At 38.5% G+C, this 22,538-nt stretch overlaps 1 protein-coding gene across 1 annotated transcript; it reads left to right on the top strand.

Annotated features, from left to right (window-relative positions):
• Positions 1–17,528: 17,528 nt before the first annotated feature.
• LOC131150179 (probable galacturonosyltransferase-like 4) lies at positions 17,529–18,608 on the top strand. Its single transcript, XM_058100774.1, has one exon. It carries the CDS (start codon positions 17,529–17,531, stop codon positions 18,606–18,608), a length of 1,080 nt encoding a protein of 359 aa, XP_057956757.1.
• The last annotated feature ends 3,930 nt before the right edge of the window (positions 18,609–22,538 follow it).

Below are 22,538 nucleotides of genomic sequence, written 5' to 3'. Positions count from 1 at the left end.
CAGATTTGTACACATTGAAGAACTATATGCACTCTCATATGATTTATGAAATGAAGCTTGGTAGAGTATTTAAAATTACTCTCAAAAGTATTCTTCAATAAAAATTAAGAGCTCATTGAAAATGATTTTTCTTCAAAATATTTGACCTTTCTAAAAAAAAATAATTACTAAAAGGCTTTTAAGTAAAGTATATGAATGAATACATGCTCTAACCTTTCTCAAGGGGCTTTTCAACCCAATATATATGAGAGAGATATATGCTTAAAGTTACGTTGTAAAACTCAAAATATTTTTTCCAAAAGATTTTTCAAAATGAAGAGTGGAAGAAAAATATTTCTTCAAAATTGACCTCTGAAAAAAAAATTCAAGTAGGCTTTCAAGCAATATATATATATATATATATATATATATATATATGTGTGTGTGTGTGTGTGTGTGTGTGTGTGTGTGTGTGTGTAAATATATGCTCAAGCTCAAACCTTTCTTGTATAAACAAAATTTTCTCAAAATAATTTGTCAAGTGAAGAGTATAGGAGAAATTAAAGATTGAAATCTCTCAAAAAATAAGGAAGCTTTCAAGCAATGTATATAAGTTAAATACATGCTCAAGCTTTCCAAGAACCTTGTAAAAAGGTTTTCCCAAAAAAATATTTTCCAAATGAAAGAGTCAGAGAAATTTGATCTTTGAAACACATTTGAAAAAAAAAAAAAGGCAATCAAGCAATATATATATATATATATATATATATATATATATATATATAAGAGATGATATATGCTTGAGTCTTTTCAAATAAAACCCCCAAAAAGATTTTCCCAAAAATATTTTCAAGAAGAGTATAAGAAAGAAGAAATTTAAAGCATAAAATGGGGTAAAAGATTAGAGAGAATCACAAAATATTTAACTAAACTTTCCTATTGATTCTCTAACATTTTCAAGGTGTTTAAGGCTTGTATTTATAGGTAAAAACCATTTCTAGTCATTATATGGCTGTTGGGACCTTAAAATATTATTTTATTTTGAAAACTAGTCATTTTCTGACCTTTGGGATGCTTTCCAAAGAGGTTCGATCGGCTGGGGCCAAGCCCTAGTCTACTGGGGCTTGAAATCCGCGAGGTTCGGTCGACTGAAGCGAAGATCTAGTCGGCTGGCCTTGGGTTTTCTATGCAGACACCTTTCGATTTTTTAGCCATAACTTTTTCTATAAAACTCCAACTTTGATTTTCTTGGTATCAACAGAACTCTAAGAGAAAATCCCACAACTTTTATGTTGAACACTTTTTAAGATAAGAAGTTATGGATTGAGAAAAATGCCCATCAATGAGATGGAAGAAACACAAAGGGAATTTTTCTACTACAGACTCCTTTCCATGTTTTGGCCATAACTTTTTCTATACAACCCCAAATTAGACATTATTGGTATCAACAGAAAGCTAAGAGACAATCCCACAATTTTCATGTCGAACGCTTTTTAAGATAAGAAGTTATAGATTGAGAAAAATGCTCATTTCTAGTGTCTGATCGGCTGGCTGATCGACTGACCCCTAGTAAAAATTAGTTTTTGCCTTCTTTTAACTTCAAAATCATTTAAAACCTTTTGGTATAAGCTTGACTTTGAATAAAAGGGTATTTCATGAAATATCGTGGTTCCTAAGATCAATCTAAGGTTAGGTAGAGCTTCAATTTAAATTAGATGATATGCCTGCACAATTGAAACCTAACTTACTATTACAACTTAAAAACAAATAAAATCTTCATGTTTTGCTCCTTTGCAATCCCATGGAATACACCAATTGGTGTGCTAGTTTAGGTGCTCTTTACGACTTCCATTCTGCATTCGTCACTTCTACTTACAGACATATAAACCTGTTCACACTCAATACACAAGCGAAATGCTATGGTTTGTCATAATCAAAACAAGAATTGAACTCAAAAAGTCAAAAAAATAGTAAAAAAATTCCTTTAGAATGAACATTCCTTTTTCCATAGGTATGAATATTCCAACTCTTTTCCAAGGGAATGCCGAATGAGCATCACATTCCTTCCTCTCTTCCCCCACCCCCCCCCCCCCCCAACCCAAAAGATAAAAAGTTCTCTACACAAAATGCTTTATTCCAGGCTATATCAAGGATTGTTCAATCAGTCAATTTGGTGATAAAATAAGAAAATCAATTTTTTTTTCTTTTTCAGTTTAGTTGAACTAAACCGAAAGAAATAGAAAATAAAAAATAATAAAAGAAAAGAACAAGAAAAGAAGAGGAAAGAAAAGAAAGAGCTGTGGTTGCAGCTTACAAGCTCATCGTGCTATGGCTACGAAGGCTCGAATTGGAACTCTGAAAGACTTGAAGCTCAAGGCTCTGAAGGGGTGAATCGGGTGATGCAATGGGAGGCCAGAGGTGATGGCATGGAATCTTGAATTGTCAATTCTTGAAGAGTTGAGGGGGCGATGGTTGATGGGGATGATGGCGGTGAAGGTCTAGGGTAATATGTGAAGGACCAAAGGCTTGATTTTCTAGACGGGTGAATGGGGATGAGGAACCCTAATATTCTAGTGCGAGGGCTGGTGTTGGGTGTGGGAAAGATAAGCTTAAACAACCCACCAACAAGATGTTGGTGAGCAAAATGGTAGTCAATCTCAATATGTTTAGTTCGCTCATGGAAAACATCATTGTGAGCAATTTGAATGGTACTCCTATTATCACAATAAAAAGGGGAGGCAGCATTGTGAACAAGATCCATATCTTCGAACAACCATCGAAGCCATAAAAGCTCAAAAGCAGCATCTGCAAGAGTCCGATACTCAACTTTTGTACTAGACTGAGCAACAACCATTCGTTTCTTACTTCGCCAAGAAATTATAGAGGTACCAAGGAAGAAACAATAACCAGTAGTAGACCGATGATCAGTAGGATCTCCAACCAAATCAGCATCAAAATACCCCATAAGATCAAGTGATGAAGTAAAAGAAAAGTGAATTCCATGGAACGAAGTACTCTTTGTAACGACCTGAATAAAAATGGGATTTAAATAATAAAGAGGAAGGGAAATGGAGACAGTAACAGAAGAAGGAAGTTGACTTCGTCGACGAAGGTATAAGAAAATTCGTCGACAAATACAAGGGATTCGTTGATGAGGGTATAAGATAATTCATCGACGAATACAAGGGATTTCTCGACAAAGAAATACCGAGAGAGGTTTGAGCCGACTAAATTTCATCGACGACGACTGAATTTCTTCGACGAATTTATTAAAGGATTCGTCGACGAATGACGTGGCTTGTCGACGAATTCTCTACTCTATAAATATCAAAATCCGGATTTCTAACTTACTAATGAATCTAACTCTCTCCTCACTCTCTCCCCTTCGGTTCTCTCTCTTTCTTTCGTCGATTTCGGGCTAAATTTATGTCGGATCAACAATCCAAAGCCACCACGACGCTCCTGGGGAAGTTCTCTCCAAATCTGCCGGAGCGGATCGTTAGTGAAAGCAAGTTGGAAATCATCCCTGAGCTGAGGTAAGGTTTTTTAAGGCAAATTTGGTCTTACGATAGTTATAGGAAATGATGTACACATGAAAATACTAAAGTTTAATACTAGGGGTTTTCATTTTTAGGGTATTGGTCAGGAAATCCTAAGGGTGTTAGACTAGAATATTTTGGGGGCTTTCTTAGTGGCCAAGTAAGGGGATAAATTAAGCTAGTATTTTATGAAAAATGTATGTTTATTATTATAGAATTTGATTTCAGGGAAATGACTGTATTTATATATGATTTATATTTGGGAAAATATGGTTAAAATGATGGTATGTTAAATATGAGGAAAATCTGTTCAGTGTGGCATGAGTATAAAATGTTTGAAATACTGTTTTCTAGAATGGGATTATGACACGAATTTTTATAATGGGAAAACCAGCGTATGGGCCGAGATTTATATATATATATATATTCACCGGCGTACGGGTCATGCTATGATGTGATTTTCTAGCGTACGGGCTATGCTATGATGTGATTTGTCAACGTACGGGTTGTGCTATGATATGTTTGCCGATATACGGGCCGTGCTATGATGTGATTTGTCAACGTACGGGCTATGCTATGATATGTTTGTCGACGTACGGGCCATGCTATGATGTAATTTGCCAACGTACGAGTTGTGCTATGATTTTCTGGTGTACGGGCCGAGCTATGATAAAATGAGTTATTCCGGCGAACGGGCCGATGATTTTCATTATATACATATATATGTAAAATGATATGATTGATGTAAAAATTAATGATATGAAATATCCATGTATCATAGTTTCAATATATGTTATATGATATCAAAACCTGGTTGGCTTGGTCTAGGCTAGCACTTGCACGATACCGTTGCTATGTGTCCATGGTCTTCGTGATCATGATATTTGTGTGTAACGCCACTGTACGGAGTGGTGTGAGATTGGATGGTTGATGTGGTTTTTAAGAAGTGTGTGATCACCCCTGGTGTATGGACCAGGTCAGGCAAACCCATCAGATTTACAGACTGTACTTTTGACTTGGCAATGGTCGGCCAACCATTGTCAGGTCCCGTCTTCGGGCCACACAACCCAATCATGTGGGGGTAATACATGACAACAGCCAGCTAACCTACCAGGAATGTTTTTATGTTATTATTATTATATGAGATGAGATATGTTTATGAAAATGTAGTATGTTATGCCATGATTTTATATATATATATATATATATATATATATATATATGTTTTCCCAGATTTGACAAACAGTTACAGCATATGTTATGTATGGTATATGTAGAACACGGAATAATCATGTTGCCACACACTGGTATTAGTTTATTTCCCTTACTAAGAGGTGTCTCACCCCTAAATTTTATAAACTTTTCAAGAGCCCCAGATAGGAGAGCGGGAAAAGCTCCACTGAACTAGAACTGTTGTTTGCCTTTTTAAAGGGTAAGTTTTAGTAGGGGTAGTGGATTTTTGTGGGAAGTGTCCCTACATTTTGTTTCTTTTGGGATGTATATACTGAAATACAGTGGACGTAGTGACTCTGGTATTTGTAGTAATGTGATGGATGTTTTGTATTTACAATATTGTGATTATATGTTTCCTGCTGCTTAGGCTTCCGTGTTGTGTTCTGATTTATCCCTGGTACCCACGAGTCCAGGTGGAATATGATCTGCTGAGCTGGGATTTTTGATATTAATTTTATAAATAAATAAAAAAGAAAAAAAATGTGAAAATTAAGCAGGTCATCACACTCTTAATATAGCGAATAATTCAGAGAACATCAACATAAGGGGTAGTACGGGGAGCACCCATAAACTAGCTTAACAAATGAACAGCATATGAAATATCAGGGCGTGTGACAGTGAGGTATACCAAACTACCAACCAATTGTCGATATAGAGTAGGTGTTATGCCCTGAACCCGACAATGGGATCCAGGGTGTGATGTAGTAACATAACTTGTCTCTGTATCATACAAAACACCAATGATACAATAATGAATGAGGGTCTGACCCCGTGGGGTTCCCGTACACCCTATACACATTCATATACACGACATACACACAGCGGAAAAGTTCATTCTATACATACATAGTACCATATCAGAGTCTATACAAATAGAGTCTAAGCTCTGTAATACAAAACATAACCCAGGGTGCCAACGAATACACCAAAACGACAACCCTGTTACAGTCCAAGTACTTACACTAGTACTCTATGCAGTAAACCGACCACCATGCTCCCAACACAAAGATGCTAGTTCTGATTACTCGAAGGACCTAACATGTACGTATGATAGGGGTAAGACACCTCTCAGTAAGGAAGAATCAGGTTATATCAGTGTGTGGCAATGAGTGTTATCATGACATAAAACATACACAGTTCAATACAATTCCAGTATTTTCACAAAACAGTTCCAGTATAGTTCTCATCATACCCACACACACATGATCAAGTAACCCGATGTCGTCACACCCTTCGGCACGAAGCTGGGCCACATTACACGGCAATCCCGGAACATGGCGTAGCCCCAAGCTCTCATAGCATCGTACCGGTACAACTGGTGGATCCACACCCTTTGGTGATTAGTCAGTAAAAGGTGATATTTCACACCTTCGGATATAGAGCCAAACACTCTTACCACTAGAAGGTGGTATTTCACACCCTCGGATATAAAGTCGGACACTCTTTCACAACTTGGAACAATTCGGAACCCCGTTCCTATGTCTCATTTCTGCAAATCACAACTCATGTATGTTCATATAACAATTCATTCCACACTCATTTGGTAATATCAAAATCATGATTTTCCAAAAATACAGTTTAAACAAGTCAAGGCACGGCCATCTCCATAACACACACACACACACACACACACACATATATATATATATATATAACACAATATATCCACGATTTTCCAATGAAACCAGAGATGCAACCCAATGCCCCCTTTTTCCCAAAACTGTAACATAAAAATCTCGTAATTTTCACCCGTTAGAATTCCCCAAATGAGTAGTCAAAACACACACAAGACCGTGAACCACAGTTCTACCAAATCCAATTTCGAAAATAACTGACATAAACAGAATCCCCTGACCTTTCCCCAAAAATCCAAACCCAAACTCTATAGCTCCTAAACAGCGAACCGAGTTCCCAAAACCTGTAAATCACAGTACAAAACATACTTACAATTCCATTCTCTAAAGAACTACCAAAACGGAAATAAAAATCAAGCCTTACCTCGATTTTGGGTCAAAACTTGAAAATCCTCGAAATGAAGATCCGTTCCACAAATCACGAAGAGAATCCTTCCCTAATCCTCATAGTCACATCGGATCATCAATTCTAGCAATGAACGGCGAATAAATCTAGAAAGAGAGAGTGGAATTTTGAGTTCTTAGAGAGAAAGAGAGAGAGAATTTGGATGTCTTAGCTTCTAAGCAACCCAAAAGGATACTTATAGCACCTTTGACTCAGCCAACCTCATCGACGAGGCAGCATCTTCATCGACAAGGCGGCATCTTCGTCGATGAGTCAACAAAGGGAGTTCATCGACGTAGCGGTGGCCTCGTCGACGAGCTTGATATTTTTGGATTTCCTAAAACCTCTCGGCTTCTCCTTATAGACGAGCCCCTGCATTTCATTGCCGAAAATAGAAGTAGAAGGGTCTTCATCAACGAACTCTAGTTTTTTCGACGAAGCCTGCTCAATTTACTATTTTACCCTTTTCTTACTTATTTATTCCAGATCTCATGGATCAGGTTCTTACAGTAGGATTTGTTGACCCTATGGGTATACGCTATTTTGATTATGACAAATACTCTGGTATTTAATGACTGCCAAGTGTGTGTGCAGGTTTTCATTGACAATATCATATGATGGCATTCAGAGACCCGAAGAAATATGAAGACCCTTATTGCTTTTAAGTGTTGTATTTTTTCATTCAATTGGGTCTATAATATTATTTAAATTCCAATGGTCTATAATAATTGGTTCATATCATACTTGTAGGATCTATAAGCTCAAGATCATAGATGGACCTTAGGGGTCGATTGACGCTGGATTTTTTCGATCGGCTCTCAAAGGCCTTAAATTGACCATAGGACCCACAATATTGCATGAAAATGCCCCCCCCCCCCCCAAAAAATAATCTTAGTGTTGATTATCATGTGAATAGGGGTAACTTTATTAGAAGAAAAAGACCGAAATACACGAAAAGGGCATGTTCAGTCAACCAAACTTCTACACGCAGAACTCTTTAGTCGACCGAACCTCCCCCAAGTCAACAATTTGACCCTTCAGTCGACCGAACTTAAAATGAGCTGCAACACTCTAGTCGACCGAACTGACACGTGGGGAGATTCCAACCCCCTGGTTGACGGAACTTTTAGTTCAAAAATTGACTGGTCGACCAAACACCAAAGTTCAGCCAACCGAACCCAAAACGGTCGACCGAACCTTGGAGATTTGGAAATCACCCTATGAATGGTCGACCATCTTCCTAGTTCAAAATTTTCCTAGTCGATCGAGCTGAGCACCCCGGTCGACCGAACCTCTCGAGTTGCACAATATTTTCCAAGGTTATTTGGGGTTAAAACATGGTTAATTTTCCTAAACATTTTTAAACAAATTTAATAACATCCTATGTGTCCCTAACGGTTATAAAATGTGGGAATTCTATAACTATGAGATCATTTGCTCAGATTAAGGGTGGTTAGTATTTTGATTAACTCAAATATTCTCTGTATTTTTGAAAGACTCTTTTCCAAACCAAAAGCCTATACTCTCTCATACACCTATTCATTTGTTAAATCATGGTAAAACAGAATATCATGATTTCATAACCATAACACCCAGATACTTAGATATTCAAACAAATATTCAATTATACAGAGAATAAATATTCAGTCAGTTATTCAGATATTCAGATTTATTCATATTAGTTTTAGAGTGTTATGGTTATTTTAAAATCATGGTAAAACAGTAATGTAGAAATATCAGTTATATATATATAGTATCAGACCCTAATGGACCAGATTTAGTCAGCAGAGCATGATACCGTAGCTATTTTCAGTTTAGAGTGCAACCACATAACTCAGATAGTATGTGGATATTCAGCAGTCGATCGTGCCTATGTTGTGGACAGGTTCCCCATTAGTTAGGGTTAAGGAGGCCAATCTGACTTTCGGAGTTTAGTTGACATATCCTGGTTGGCCAGCTAAGATAGGTCCCACCTTCAGGCCACACAATCTTGTCATGAGGGGTTAAATCATGACTTTCAGTTATCCATCCAAGGAAAATTTTCTCAATTATTATATATATATATATATATATATATATATATATGTATATTCAGATTTACAGAAATTGTAGGCATACCTATAAATACTAGAAGTATTATGAATAAAATATTCAGAAAATTAGTTTATGTTAAGCAACATAAGTATGAGCTATATTGTAATATTTATATATGTTTTCTCAGACTCAGTTATTTATGGTACTTCTAAATCAAATTTTAAAATTATGTAAACTCACCTGCCACACACTAGCAATAGCATATTTTGTCTTACTAAGCGTTGTCTCATCCCAGTGATTTAACATTTTTCAAGTGATCTAATTAGGCAAGCAAATCAGGCTCGCAGATAGAGGGACTACAGTACTGTCCTATCTGTAGGGTGAGTATTTTGGAAAGTCATTTTTGAGTAGTCCCTTGGTCCAGATGAGGGTATTTTGGGAATGGTTGTGCATGCTTGATTTGGAAAATATTTTGACACTTTGGTATTGTATATATCGATATGGTTGAATGTATTTTGCTTCCCGTAGTTTAGGTAGTTTATTGTGTCTCAGGTTCCACGGGTCCTATTTGAACCGTGATGATGGTGGTATGATTTATAATAAAAGGCATCGGGGTAGTGAAATTTCACAGTATATATTTATCAGGAAAAAAAATAATATGAAAAATTAGGTCGTTATAGATCTTTTTGTGTACTTAACTCTATCTTTGGGATGTGTAGTTCCCAAATCTTAGTTAGTGATAATTTAATTTCAAACCAACCTTCAAAAATTTTGGGATTTACCAATTAATCAAATAATCCACCAATCCCTAGAAGTCGATACCAATTCTTAATGTAACATGATTCTACTTCCAATGATTAATGCATAACCTCAAGGCCCTATTATGTCTCTTAGTGAATAACGCAGGTGCAACCTATAGTGATATATTAGGTTGAATAGATTCCTTGTAGAGGAAATCTTCTAGTTACACCCTAGGTTGTCTTAGTTCGGTTAATGTCATTCTATAGGAAGCAGTCAACATAGACTCCGTTTCTAGCACCAAATCAATATTAAATTCAATCTTCTTTTGGAGGTAACACTGATAAATCCTTTGAGAAGAATATCTAAAAATCTATCACCTATGGGTAAAGAATTTTGGGATTCATTAACTCATATGCTTCTTTCATCACTGCTACAAACCCCATACATGTGCCCAAATTCTATCATTTTCCAAGCACTCAAGATGTCAAGTATGAGAGCTTGTTAATTAGAAAGAAAATCCTCACTCCATTTGGATTTCAGAGTACTATTTCCTTTTAAAAACAATCAACTAGGTGTATGATAAATAGTTAACCACCAATGGTTAGCCTCATCTTTAAACAAAGAACTTGCAATGATGATTCATACTCATCAAGGACCATACCTGTTGAGACATCTCAGACCATAATGTGTAATCATTAGCCTGTCAGATCAAATGTATAAAAGGCACTTCAAACTCTCATCATAACTTTGCAATTTGTTCAAGTATAAATTATATGAACTTCCAAACATTCCCTAGAATTTTAATCACCCAATTCCTTTTCAATGCCAAACTAATACACAGGCTTACATTTTTAAATTAGGGTAAAGTATCATTTTCCTACCAAATTGGTTCCTAGATTCTCTTTTTTTTTTTTTTTCTCTTACTTTAAACATTTTTTTTTAAGACTAAACTTTTAACCTATGGTGGCATACGTTGAATATCAAAACATAGTCGGGAAATACCCTCAATGAAAAGCATGGAGTGCAATTATGGCAAGTTTAAGTCCTGGTATACTAACTATATATATAATATTATTTTATTATATTAATATATTATTATATTATATTATATTATATTATATTATTTAATTAATTATTATTATTATTATTTTATTTTTATTTTTTTTACATTTCCATGCATACAGCTTTTGGGGTCATTATACTATTTAATGTGATACCCCGTGGAAGAAAGGTTTAAAAAAAGGATTTGATGTTACTATCCATATCAACAACATGCACCTTTCTTTTCGAGAGTCTTCTCCTAAGAATTCCACGTTTAAACATGCTTGGCTTGAAGTAATCTTGGGATGCGTGACCTTCTAGGAAGTTTTCTCAAGAAGTGTGTAAGTAAGGACAAAACACACTGAAAAGGACACGTGTTAGTTTGTGGGGCCAGTCATTAGTCCGATAAGGCCTGCCCCCTGTTGTTTAGACCAGATGGAGGAAGAAAGACACAGTGCTCCCTGGCAGGCTCAGGTGGGGCGTTATAGTAGGCTCATGAAAAATTGGGGCTAATGCATGAGTAGACATGTGACTCACTCGAAAAATGAGCAGCTCGAAAGCTATCCCAAGTATAGGAGTTCTATCGTGTAATATTAAGCCCAAGGGCTAGATCGTCTCCTCAGGGAATGCGTTTAATCTCAGATTTTACGTTCGTCCAATCGAAAACAAAAATGCACTGAACTCGGTTCAGATTCAGGGTTTTTCAAGATTGTTCAATTTCACTTTTGATGAATTAAATGACACGTAATTTAAAACTCTAAACTAACATTCACTAAATAAAAGAAAACAAGAATAGAAACCCTACGTCTACTTAAAGAAACATTGGGACACGCGTTAATAAAAACTGGAAACCTAAAACATGGAACTAAAACATGCAAGAATGGAAACTCTAATCTACCTAAGGAAACATCGAAACATGCACTAATTAAAAATGGTAACATTAATCATGGAATTAAAGCACATAATGGAAACTCAATCACACACACACACATTAAAAATCGAAACTTTAACAAAAATCAAGAACTCGAACCAAAATAAAAAAACACAAACAAAAACCTAAATTTAAATGCTATCAAAACACAATAAAAATGCAAACTTTGATAAATCTGACCCTAATTAAGCTGAGCTTCAAAAAGAACCAAAAATTAAAAACATTCGCAATTCAAAATTTCAAATAACTCAAAGAAAATTAATACTTAACAATTATCTGACTAACACAATATTCAAATTCAAAACTTTAAATAATCTTCAAAAGATAACATTTAACACTTATTCAACTAACCAAAAATTATATAAAAAGAAAGAAAAGATGAGAGAAAGAGAAAAAGAAAAGCCATGAAAGCTTTAGGCCGTGGCAGCAGGGTGCTGTGCTATGGACTGTGCAGTAGCTCGTGGAAGCTCACGGGTGGTTTGTTGATTCACGTACAGCAGAGAGGCTGGAGGTTGGGCAAGAGAAAGCAAAGAAATTGGAGAGAAGAGAAGAAGGAGAGCAGGGAAGAATAAGAGAGAAAAGACAAAGAGCAAAGCAGAATTGAAAAGAACAAATAAAACAAACTAAAGAAGAAGAAGAAAAAGAAGAAGAAGGAGAAGAGGAGAATGGGGAGCCATGGGGGCTGCCTATGCAGGAAGAGAAAGATAAGGGTTAAATAGGATAAGGGGGGAAAGCCCTAGACCCAAATAGGAAACCCGAATTGCTATATTTTTTCATTTTTTTCATCCTCTGTTCATCGCAAATCGGACTCTTTTGGAGCTTGTATCTCACAAAACTCAAAACATAAAAGTTGTAGATGATCGTTTCCTCTTTCTCCAGAAATTTGAATCGTCTCAATTGGAGCTTGGACGGAAAAGTTATGTATAAAATACGAACAGGTGTCGGTTTTGATTCCCGGGAATTTTCCTGCGACAAAAAATTACCAAAACTTCATAAATAGTGTAATAAAGTTCAAGAATGATGATTTTGGCATTTTATTAAAATATTGGACAATTTTAGACATTTAATTAAAAATATAAACCGTAAAGCCCGGGTTAAACATCCAATTACGCAGTTTTGACGCGTAATCAACATGATCAGGTCCACCGGAGGTGAGGGACCGATATCCACTGTTGGGGCATCCTGCATTTAAGAGGAGCCGCCATCAAAATCTCTCTTCTTATTCTTCTTACTTGACCTCTACTTCTTCACCTCCGCCATCACCGCCTCGTATTGGTTAAAGTCCATATCTGCAAAAGGGAAGAGGAAGAAGTTGGAAAAAATCACACGGCGCAAATATAAGCATGTACATCATAAAACGGGAAAGGTATCTACTGGGTGAGACGTGACTAAGCTCGTACTGCACAATGACTCGTTCCTTGAGCAGTTCATTGTGTGGGGCAATACCCTGCCAACTACTATCTTACAAGTCCTTAAAAATGGCCTGCTCTTCCGGGAAAAGAGTAGGAGCCAAGTGCCACAGACGAGCTGAAACAAAAAGAAAAGATTAGAGACAAACATACAGACACCAACATAACCCAGGCCCTCCCAGGAAAAATAAAAGACAGAGGAAGAAACATCACCATCAAGAGGAGTAGCCCAGATGTGGGGCACATGATAGTTTAGCTCCCCATAGGCAAAGAAGAATTGAAACTTCCACTCGTGAATGGAAGAACTACCGGGAGTAAATAGTTTATACTAGGAAAAGGAGTTGAAATAATACAGCTCCTTCTCTACGGAGTGCGTCCTCATCTGAAAGCGACTCCGAAACAAAGGCATAGTGGGCTGGTGACCTCATTTAGGAGGAGGACGACAAACGACACCAATGATAAGTATGAGTTGAGGACAAGCTGTGAGGGAGCTACGTTATAAAATTAAAGGACATACAAGAAGAAAGGATGAAGGGGCAACCAAAGACCTAAATCCATGAAGTCAATATATAAACAGATCTCATTGGGCTTCGGCTCTAGAGCAGACTCAAAGTCATTGAGCAACCTAGTATGAATATTATCTGGAATAGCGAATAAGTGATTAACATTGCGCATATCTTCCTCAAAAAGGTAACACCGGGCAGTCCGTACGGTAACATGAGGCTTAAACTGAGCCCCCGAGGGCTTCATGAGAATCAAAATCGAAGGCAAGCACAACAAACAACTTACAACACTCAACGATTTGGATCAACAAAGCCTATTTTCTACAGGTTTTCTAATAAACCCATTCGAAGGAAAGGAAGAACATGAAGAACAATTACTAACAACACCAAGAACAAGCAAATAACAAAGAAAAACTTAACATACAAAAGCAAAGAAAGACACAGAAAAAGGCATAGGAAAAGCGTACCTAGTAGAGAGCCTCTCGAGCAGGACAAAAGGAAAATGAGCAAATCAACGCCTTTTGTAGAAGAAATCTTGCTCAAATCTTAAGAAAATGCGCATCCCGAGAAGGCAGGAAGGTATTAATTAGTTCATGTTTCTAAGGAAAAATGCTAAGTACCCATATGGGCACACTGCCCAAGAAAGATACACATATCATGCCAGACGCAGATGTTGACATGACCTCATCCCAACCAAAGAGGACACCCAACTGGCGTGACCTCAAGTCCCAAGACGTCTCAAATTCCCAAGTATGGCACAAATAACAAGAAATTTTTCATACCCTACAAGCGCTATCATGAAAGACCTTGAAAATCTACAAAAATTGGCCCAACATGACAAAGAAAGCTCGTGAGGCCATGACCAACAAATGAGCACAGCTTATTAGCCAAATTCAGCCCAACTGATGAGCAAAGCTTGTGAGGCCATTCTCAACAACTAAGCATAGCTCATTAGGCAAATTCAGCCCAACTGACGAGCAAAACTCATAAGGCCATGCCCAGCAAATGAGCACAGCTCATTAGGAAAAATCGGCCCAACTGACGAGCAAAACTCATGAGGCCATGCCCAACAAATAGCATAGCTAATTATGCAAATCGGCCCAATTGACGAGCCAAGCACGCAAGGCCACATGAAATTCCGTGAAGAGTGGCTTGGCAAGAAATGTCATGAAAAGCAGCTCGGCAAGAAATGCCACGAAGAGCAGCTCAGTAAGAAGTGCCCTGAAGAGCAGCTCAGCAAGAAATGCCACGAAAAGCATCTCAGCAAGAAATGCCACGAAGAGCAGCTAGGCAAGAAATTACGTGAAGAGCAACTCGACAAAAACAGCTTGGCAAGAAATGCCACGAAGAGCAGCTCGACAAAAAATGCCGCGAATAGTAGCTCAGCAAGAAATGCCATAAAGAGCAGCTTGGCAAGAAGTGCCCTGAAGAGTGGCTTGGCAAAAATAGCTCGGTAAGAAATGCCACGAAGAGCAGCTCGGCAAGAAATTCCACGAAAAGCATATTGGCAAGAAATGCCACGAAGATCAGTTTGGCAAGAAATGTCACGAATAGCTGCTTAGCAAGAAATGCCACGAAGAGCAGCTCGGTAGAAACAGTTCGGCAAGAAATGCCACGAAGAGCAACTCAGCCAGAAATGCCGCGAAGAGCAGTTCGGCAGAAATAACTCAACAAGAAATGCCACGAAGAGCGGCTCGGCAAGAAATTCCCTAAAGAGCAGTTCGGAAAAAACAGCTTAAAAAGATATGTCATGAAGAGCAGTTCGGTAAGAAATGCCTCAAAGAATAGCTCGACAGTAAATGCCCTGAAGAACAACTCAACAAGGAATTTCGCGAAGAGCAGTCCGGTAAAAATTTAACAAAGAGCAACTCGACAAGAAATGCCACGAAGAGCAGTTCGACAAGAAATGCCCTAAAGAGCAACTCGGCAAGAAATGTGGCGAATAGCAACTCGGCAGAAACAGCTAGGATAGAAATGCCACGAAGAGAAACTCGGCAAGAAATTTCACAAAGATCAGTTCGATAGAAACAGCTTAGAAAGAAATGCCACGAAGAGTAGCTCGGCAAGAATTGTCTCGAAAACAGTTTGGCAATAAATGCCATAAAGAGCATATTAGCAAGAAATGTCACGAAGAGCATCTCGGCAGAAACAGCTCGGTAAAAAATGCCGCGAAAAGCAGCTTGGCAAGAAATTCCACGAAGAGCGGCTCGGCAAGAAATGTCGTGAAGATTAGCTCAGTAAAAACAGCTCGGCAAGAAATACTACGAAGATTGGCTCGGCAGAAACAGATCAGCAAGAAATGCCCCGAAGAACAACTCAACAAGAGATGCCACAAAAAGCAGCTCGGCTGGAACAGCTCGGCAGGATTAGCTTAGTAAAGATAGCGCAGCAAGGGTAGCTCGGCAAAATGTCAGCATCGGCTTGGCAAGACCAACTCAACTAAACATTGGCTCAACAAAAATAACCCAGCCGAGCGCCCTATGTCATTGGCTCGGCACAACGCAACCCGACTCGATGGAGCCAAACAGAATTCCAACTGTCTCGAACCAGCCGACCCAAAAAAAAAAAAAAGAGGTAGAACACCAGTTCGAAATTTCAAGAACAAGTTCCGAAAATTTGAAACTAGGGGTGACAACTGATATGCCCTAAATGTATCAAGGTCAAATAGTCAATCTGTAGCATTAAGGCACAACCACAATCAAGGTCATCATCACTTAAGGACAGCTGCCCTAAAGGGGTCAACCCCATATCAACCAAAGCGATCCACGCTCGCGCCACAGACAGCTGTTGTCAGCTCCTTAAAGGCCAGAGCGATTCACATACGTACCATAACTCGCCAATAAATAGTCATACACCCTCGGGTCAACTTTTGCCACTATAAAGAGGGACTTGGGCGAGAGGCCAAGGTAACTCACTCTTAACCCACGTTACTGTTTCACTCAACCTCTTTGAAGCGTTCCCTTACTTAGACATCAGAGTGATCCCCCGGAGTACACCCCGAGTCCTCCAAGCCTGCTTTGTTTTCACTCTTTTCAGGTCATCGGAAGTCAGAAAGTAACGTCGCAGGTCCTCACCATTTTTATCCCACAACAAAAACTAATATATAGCTTGCCAAAAATGGAGTGTTTCGGAAGCATATATTAAAAATCTTAATTTGTTAATACTTACCCACAAGAAATCAAGAAAAAACTTTCGAAATTAATTCTACAATTTTCTTTATTTTTTTACGGTTACAATATGATAACAGTGATAATTTCACAGTTGAAAATACCATTGTAAAATTAGCATATTTATTTGCTAGGCATTTTTACAGTGATATGTAAGTTTAACTTTAGAAACCAAAACACCTGTAAAATATTTTGAAAAACACAAACAATATTCCATCTGAATCCTAGCAAATAAAGATTTTACAGAAAATTAAGTGGCACAATTTCAACCATCTATCGATGAAACAAGCCTATGATTGGAATTAGGAGCCAAATCAACGCCTATCATTTTTATTTTTTTTATTTTTTTTTAGAGGAACTTGCTAGAATTTTGGAGATCGTTTTTATCTTTTTCTTTTTTACAATCTCTCAAAAAGACACAAGAGATAAGACCGATCGGCTTTGAAAGATTGTTTTGCAACAAATTAAGCCAACAGCATGCATGCATGTCCATGCTGGACGTCCCCAAAATTTCACCAACTACAATCAGCTTCAAGTACAATTAATTACCTAAATTATCAACTTACAATGGAAAAACACAAATGCCTAGCTTGTAAATAAATTAATTACTAACAGATTTTTTACTAAAGAAACCCTAAAAACCCTATTTGTGAGTTAATATGTCGAAAAGAAGAAGAACCCATGCACGTCAATTTTTACATTGCAAATATTGTAATCCCAAAATGGATCCCTAATTCAAAGACAACCCGTCCTTTTTTCTCATCCTCACGATCTCACCCACCTCCATCTCTCTCCCTCGCATGCACACAACCGTCAACCATTCTCCTACCCTCTCCCTTAACCCTCTCCCAACTGCTCTCTCCAATGGCTGCAGCAGCTCTCCCTCCTCGTATAAACCTAAACATCCCAAACTCTTTTCTGATCAAGGCAGGATGGCCTTCTGGAGCTCATCCCCCCGTCTCCCACTCCTCCTTGGCCTCCTGTCTCTCCTCCTTCTCCACCCTATCACCACCACCACCTCTTCCGCCAATGGCCTCCGCATCATCAAGACCGTCGTCCGCCGCCCCTCCTCCTCACCCCCACACATCCCCCCCTTCCGCGAAGCTCCCGCCTTCCGCAACGGCGACGCCTGCCCGTCCAACGACGCCGACCGCATCCACATCACCATGACCCTCGACGCGAACTACCTCCGAGGCACCGTTGCAGCCGTGCTTTCCATCCTTCAGCACTCCACATGCCCGGAAAACATCTCATTCCATTTCATTTCTTCCGAGTTTCTGCCGGAGATCCTGTCCAGCCTCAAGTCCACGTTCCCTTACCTCAACTTCAACGTCTACCCCTTCGACTCGAACCGGGTGCGGAAGAAGATCTCCCGGTCCATTCGACTAGCTCTGGATCAACCCTTGAACTACGCCAGAATTTATCTAGCAGACGTTATCCCGGCGGAGGTGGGAAGGGTTATATATTTGGATTCGGACCTCGTTGTGGTGGACGACATACGGAAGCTGTGGGATGTGGAATTGGGAGACAAGGTGGTGGCTGCGCCGGAATACTGCCAAGCAAATTTCACCAACTACTTCACGGGAGCGTTTTGGGCAGACCCGAAATTGACGAGAACGTTGGAAGGGCGGAAGCCGTGTTATTTCAACACGGGAGTGATGGTGATGGATGTGTATAAATGGAGGAGAGAAGGGTATACACAGAAGGTGGAGGAGTGGATGGAAGTGCAGAAGCACAAGAGGATATATCACTTGGGGTCATTGCCACCATTCTTGCTGGTTTTGGGTGGGAACATTAAGGCAGTGGATCACAGATGGAACCAGCACGGGTTGGGCGGTGACAACTTTGAAGGGAAGTGTAGGAGCCTTCATCCAGGGCCCATAAGCCTTCTCCATTGGAGTGGGAAGGGGAAGCCATGGTTGAGGTTAGAGTCTAGGAAGCCATGTGCCGTCGATCATTTATGGGCGCCCTACGATCTCTACCGTTCGTCCAGAGTGACATTGGAAGAATGACGCAATGCAGGTCGTCGAGAAGAAGGAGCGAGATCGAACGACCTATGATAATTGATGATGGACGTGCATGGCATGGATGAGTGAGTAGGAGAGAGGAGATGCGTGCGCGTAATTACTTTAGGAATCCAATTTTCGTGGACTAGGTGATGAAATTGTATATTGAAGAGAAGAAAGCCTTTGTTGGGCTTTTTCCTTCCGTCGTTTAAAAAGGGAGACGTCGCATGATTTTGCCTTTGGGATCATCCGCACCTTGGGTTTGAAACACGCAGTAATTAGGACAAGCAATCAACTGTAATTTCATTCTCTTTTTTTTTTTCTTTATTATTTTTCATCCATTTAGGTTGGGATGGTGTTGTGAATTGTAAATTATTAAAAATATATATATTTACCAAAAAAACAAAAACAAAAGGGCAGCGAGAAAAACCATGATGAAAACTCACCGTATGGTTACATTCACTCTTGATCACTGCTGACCCGCACAATTATATAACTTTGCGATTATAATTCTGGGCAAATTTCACGTTTGTTTGTTCGCACGTTGTCTGCCTCCAATCCCCATATATAAGTGCATGCTGCGGTAAATTAGAGGGCCGCTTTAAGGCAACGCGTACATCTATCCATTGATTTACAGTAAGGGTGAATGAGTATGGTATATGTCCATCTAGTAAAAACAGTTTTTCAAATGGTTAAATTAATCATGTCTAGAAATTCAATGTAACCAATAAAAAAAATAGTGTGTAATCAATAAAACGGGGTGTGAATGGCTAAATTAATTCCTGACTAGGCAGAATATGGCGCGTTAAAAAGAGCAATTTATATATTCAAGGATTTTTTTTTTTTTTTTTTGCGTTTATATATGTTATTTAAACACTACTACGTACCTACTCTTATTAAGCACCATCTCAAAAATATAGGTATGCCAAGCAAACAATGAGAGCATATCCTTCGCCTTGTCTATGAGAGGACCGTCGTACATTCTAATAAAACCCAATAAAGAACAAAGTGATTAACATGAAAAGTAATCTGGTTTAATTTGACAAGGGTAAAAACATCAATCTCTCACCCTCTCCATCTCTCTCATCACGAATTCACCAACCTGGTCTCCCCTTCCCAGACGCCAACACCGTAAAGCTTCTCCTACCATTTTATTTCTTGTTGGTTTGACGACCCTCAAGTCCATATTCCCTTACCACGACTTCAAAATCCATCCCTTCAATTCTAATCAACCCTTGAACTATGCTATAATTTATCTAGCAGACAATATATCAAAGTTGATGTGCACCTGGGAGAAAGGTGGCTGTGCCAAAGAACTTGCATGCAAATCTCACAGGAGCATTTTGGTCAGATCTGAAATTGTTAAAACGTTTGAAGGGAGAACCCATGCTACTTCAACAGAGAGGCAAGGGCACAGTGATGGTAGCCAATGTTGATATGTTGAGGAGAGAGAAGGGTGCGCCAAAGAAAATGAAGTTGGTAAATGTGCAGAAACGGATGACGTCACTTGGAGATCATTGACACCACTCGTCCGTTTTGGGTGGAAACATTTCAGGCTACTGATCACAGGTACAAACAAGCGTACATGCTACAATTTGTGAGGAAAAGAAAGCCTCGGTTAGGGCTTCCTTTTTTTTTTGGGAATACGCACCGGGTATCCACGCGTCCGTTTTACGGTCCACGTGACTAATCTTGCGCCCCTTGAAGTTGACCCCACAACTCAAAAGGGAGGGTAAATTCAGGAGTCCAAAGGCGAAAACGAGTCCGGAAGGGTTTGAACACCTGACCTTGTGAAAGGCACTCCCGCAACCCGTACTACCACCTGAACCACACCCTGGGGGTCCTCGGTTAGGGCTTCTTTGTTTGAAGAGGGGAGGAGAGAGAGGTCACAAAACAGGAGTTTTGACTCCGAACAATATGGAATTTATGGCACAAAGCAGGAACAATTATAACTTAATTCTCTCTTTTATTTTGGTTCATTTAAGTTCAGGTGGTGGTGTTAATTGTCAATTATCTAAAAATAAATTTACCAAAAGACAAGAAAACCTGAAAAGATAAAACAAGATCAAAACTAACTGCATATTATTTCGTTGCAAATCATAAAAGGCATGCCGAGGAGTGGCCGCTTGAAGGCTGGGCCAAACTCCAAAAAGGGGGGAAAACTAAATTCCTGCAGCCAACACATCCGGCAGTTGGTTTACAAGCGAGAATGAAGCTGGAAATATCAGTTGAACTCCATATTGTTGGCCTTACAAAGTTTAAAATCTTGTTATATTATTTTGATGCTAACAAACAAGTGAAATTTAATGTATTTGTGTGAGTAATGATATTTCAGGGCTTATATATGAGAAAGCAAAGCTCAAAGTGCTCAAGAGGATCAAATGAAGTTTAAAAGAGTTCAAGCATAGATTTAAAGATGATATACTAAATCTTGAAGAATATGAAGACATGAATGAGTTGTTGAAAGTCAAGAAATACTAAAAGATCCAAAGAAAGGTAAAGTGATAAAACTCAAAGTTTGAAAGCTTGAAGAAAAAACAAAACATGAAGACTTAAGAATGAGAAAAGTTTTAGAAGTTTTCATGTAAGTACTTTAAATGTTTAAAATATCGTTTGCAATATTTTGAAACTCTTAGGTTAACTTCTTGGACCTAAATATCTTTTAAAATATCTGTAAAATAATTTTATAAAGTCAAAAATTATTTTAAAAAGGGTTAGAATCATTTTTGGAATAAAAAGCACCAAAAAGGGTTTTCCTGTTTGCTGTCAGTTTTTATACAGCCATATTCAGGTGTATTTTTCACTATCAAAACTTTATTATTTTAAAAAATGATGAACACGAAAGTTGTAGTAGTTTCTCTTAGCTTTCATTTGACACCAAGAACACCTAATTTAGAGTTATAGAGAAAAAGTTATGGTTAAAACACTGAAACAGGGTCACTGCTGTCAGTCAGCTGAATACTGTTCACGGAAGGGACTTCAGATGACTGAACAAATGACTTCGGTCGACTGAAGAATAAGTTCAACTGACTGAAGTATTTCCAAAACAAGCAGAAAGTTGCAGCAGTGAGTTCAGTCGACTGAACTTGTGACTTCAGTCAACTGAACTTGCGACATTAGTCAACTGAACCCTACTTCAGATGACTGACCCTGTATTCAGCTCTATTTTAAAGGGGTTTAAGGAACTTCAGTTGACTGACCACGAACCTTCAATCAACTGAACTCTGTTCAACGAGAAAATTTTTCAAATTCTAATATTTTAAAATATAGACGTTTGAGCTCCAAACTTTCTATAATATTGGGAAACACTTAAAGAAAACTTTTGTAACATGGAAACAAGTTTAAAAGTCTATAAATACATGGTGTTGCAAATCAAAACATATCCAAGAATTGAAAAATCTGATTGTAAAGCTGAAAGCACTCTTGTTCTTCCAAAAGCTCTCTTGTTCACTCATTGCAAATCTATTTTGCTGAGAAATTCTGAAGTGCTAATTCTTCCTCCTCTAAATTTATATTTCTAATCCTTATCTAAGAAAGATATTGATGAATTCTACACTTGAGCTTCATTGTATTTCATATTGGTATTTTACATTCAAAATATATAGTACTGAAATTGTACTAACTTGCTCTTTGAGAGAGTATACTTGTACGCAGATTATATCTTGTTTCTTATAGTTCTTTGACGTTCCAAGGGTTGTTTGGATCGTTGGCTAAGTAAAGGGATATTGCTTAGAGAGGCGGGCTCTAGTCTATGTAAGGAGTGACCGAACGAGAAGATATCATTTGGAGAAGGCGGGCTCTAACCTTAACCAACGAGTGTTGTAATCGGTATTGTTCCACCCGTCCACGAAACTGAACTAGTGAATCCTTTAGTAGTTTGCCAAAGGCGAGGATGTAGGCTGAGTATAAGTCGAACCTCGTAAAAATCTCCGTCTC

The sequence above is a fragment of the Malania oleifera genome, chromosome 3 (genome assembly GCF_029873635.1).
Source record: "Malania oleifera isolate guangnan ecotype guangnan chromosome 3, ASM2987363v1, whole genome shotgun sequence".
Lineage (NCBI taxonomy): Eukaryota > Viridiplantae > Streptophyta > Magnoliopsida > Santalales > Ximeniaceae > Malania > Malania oleifera.
This window is presented reverse-complemented; position numbering and strand designations above follow the sequence as displayed.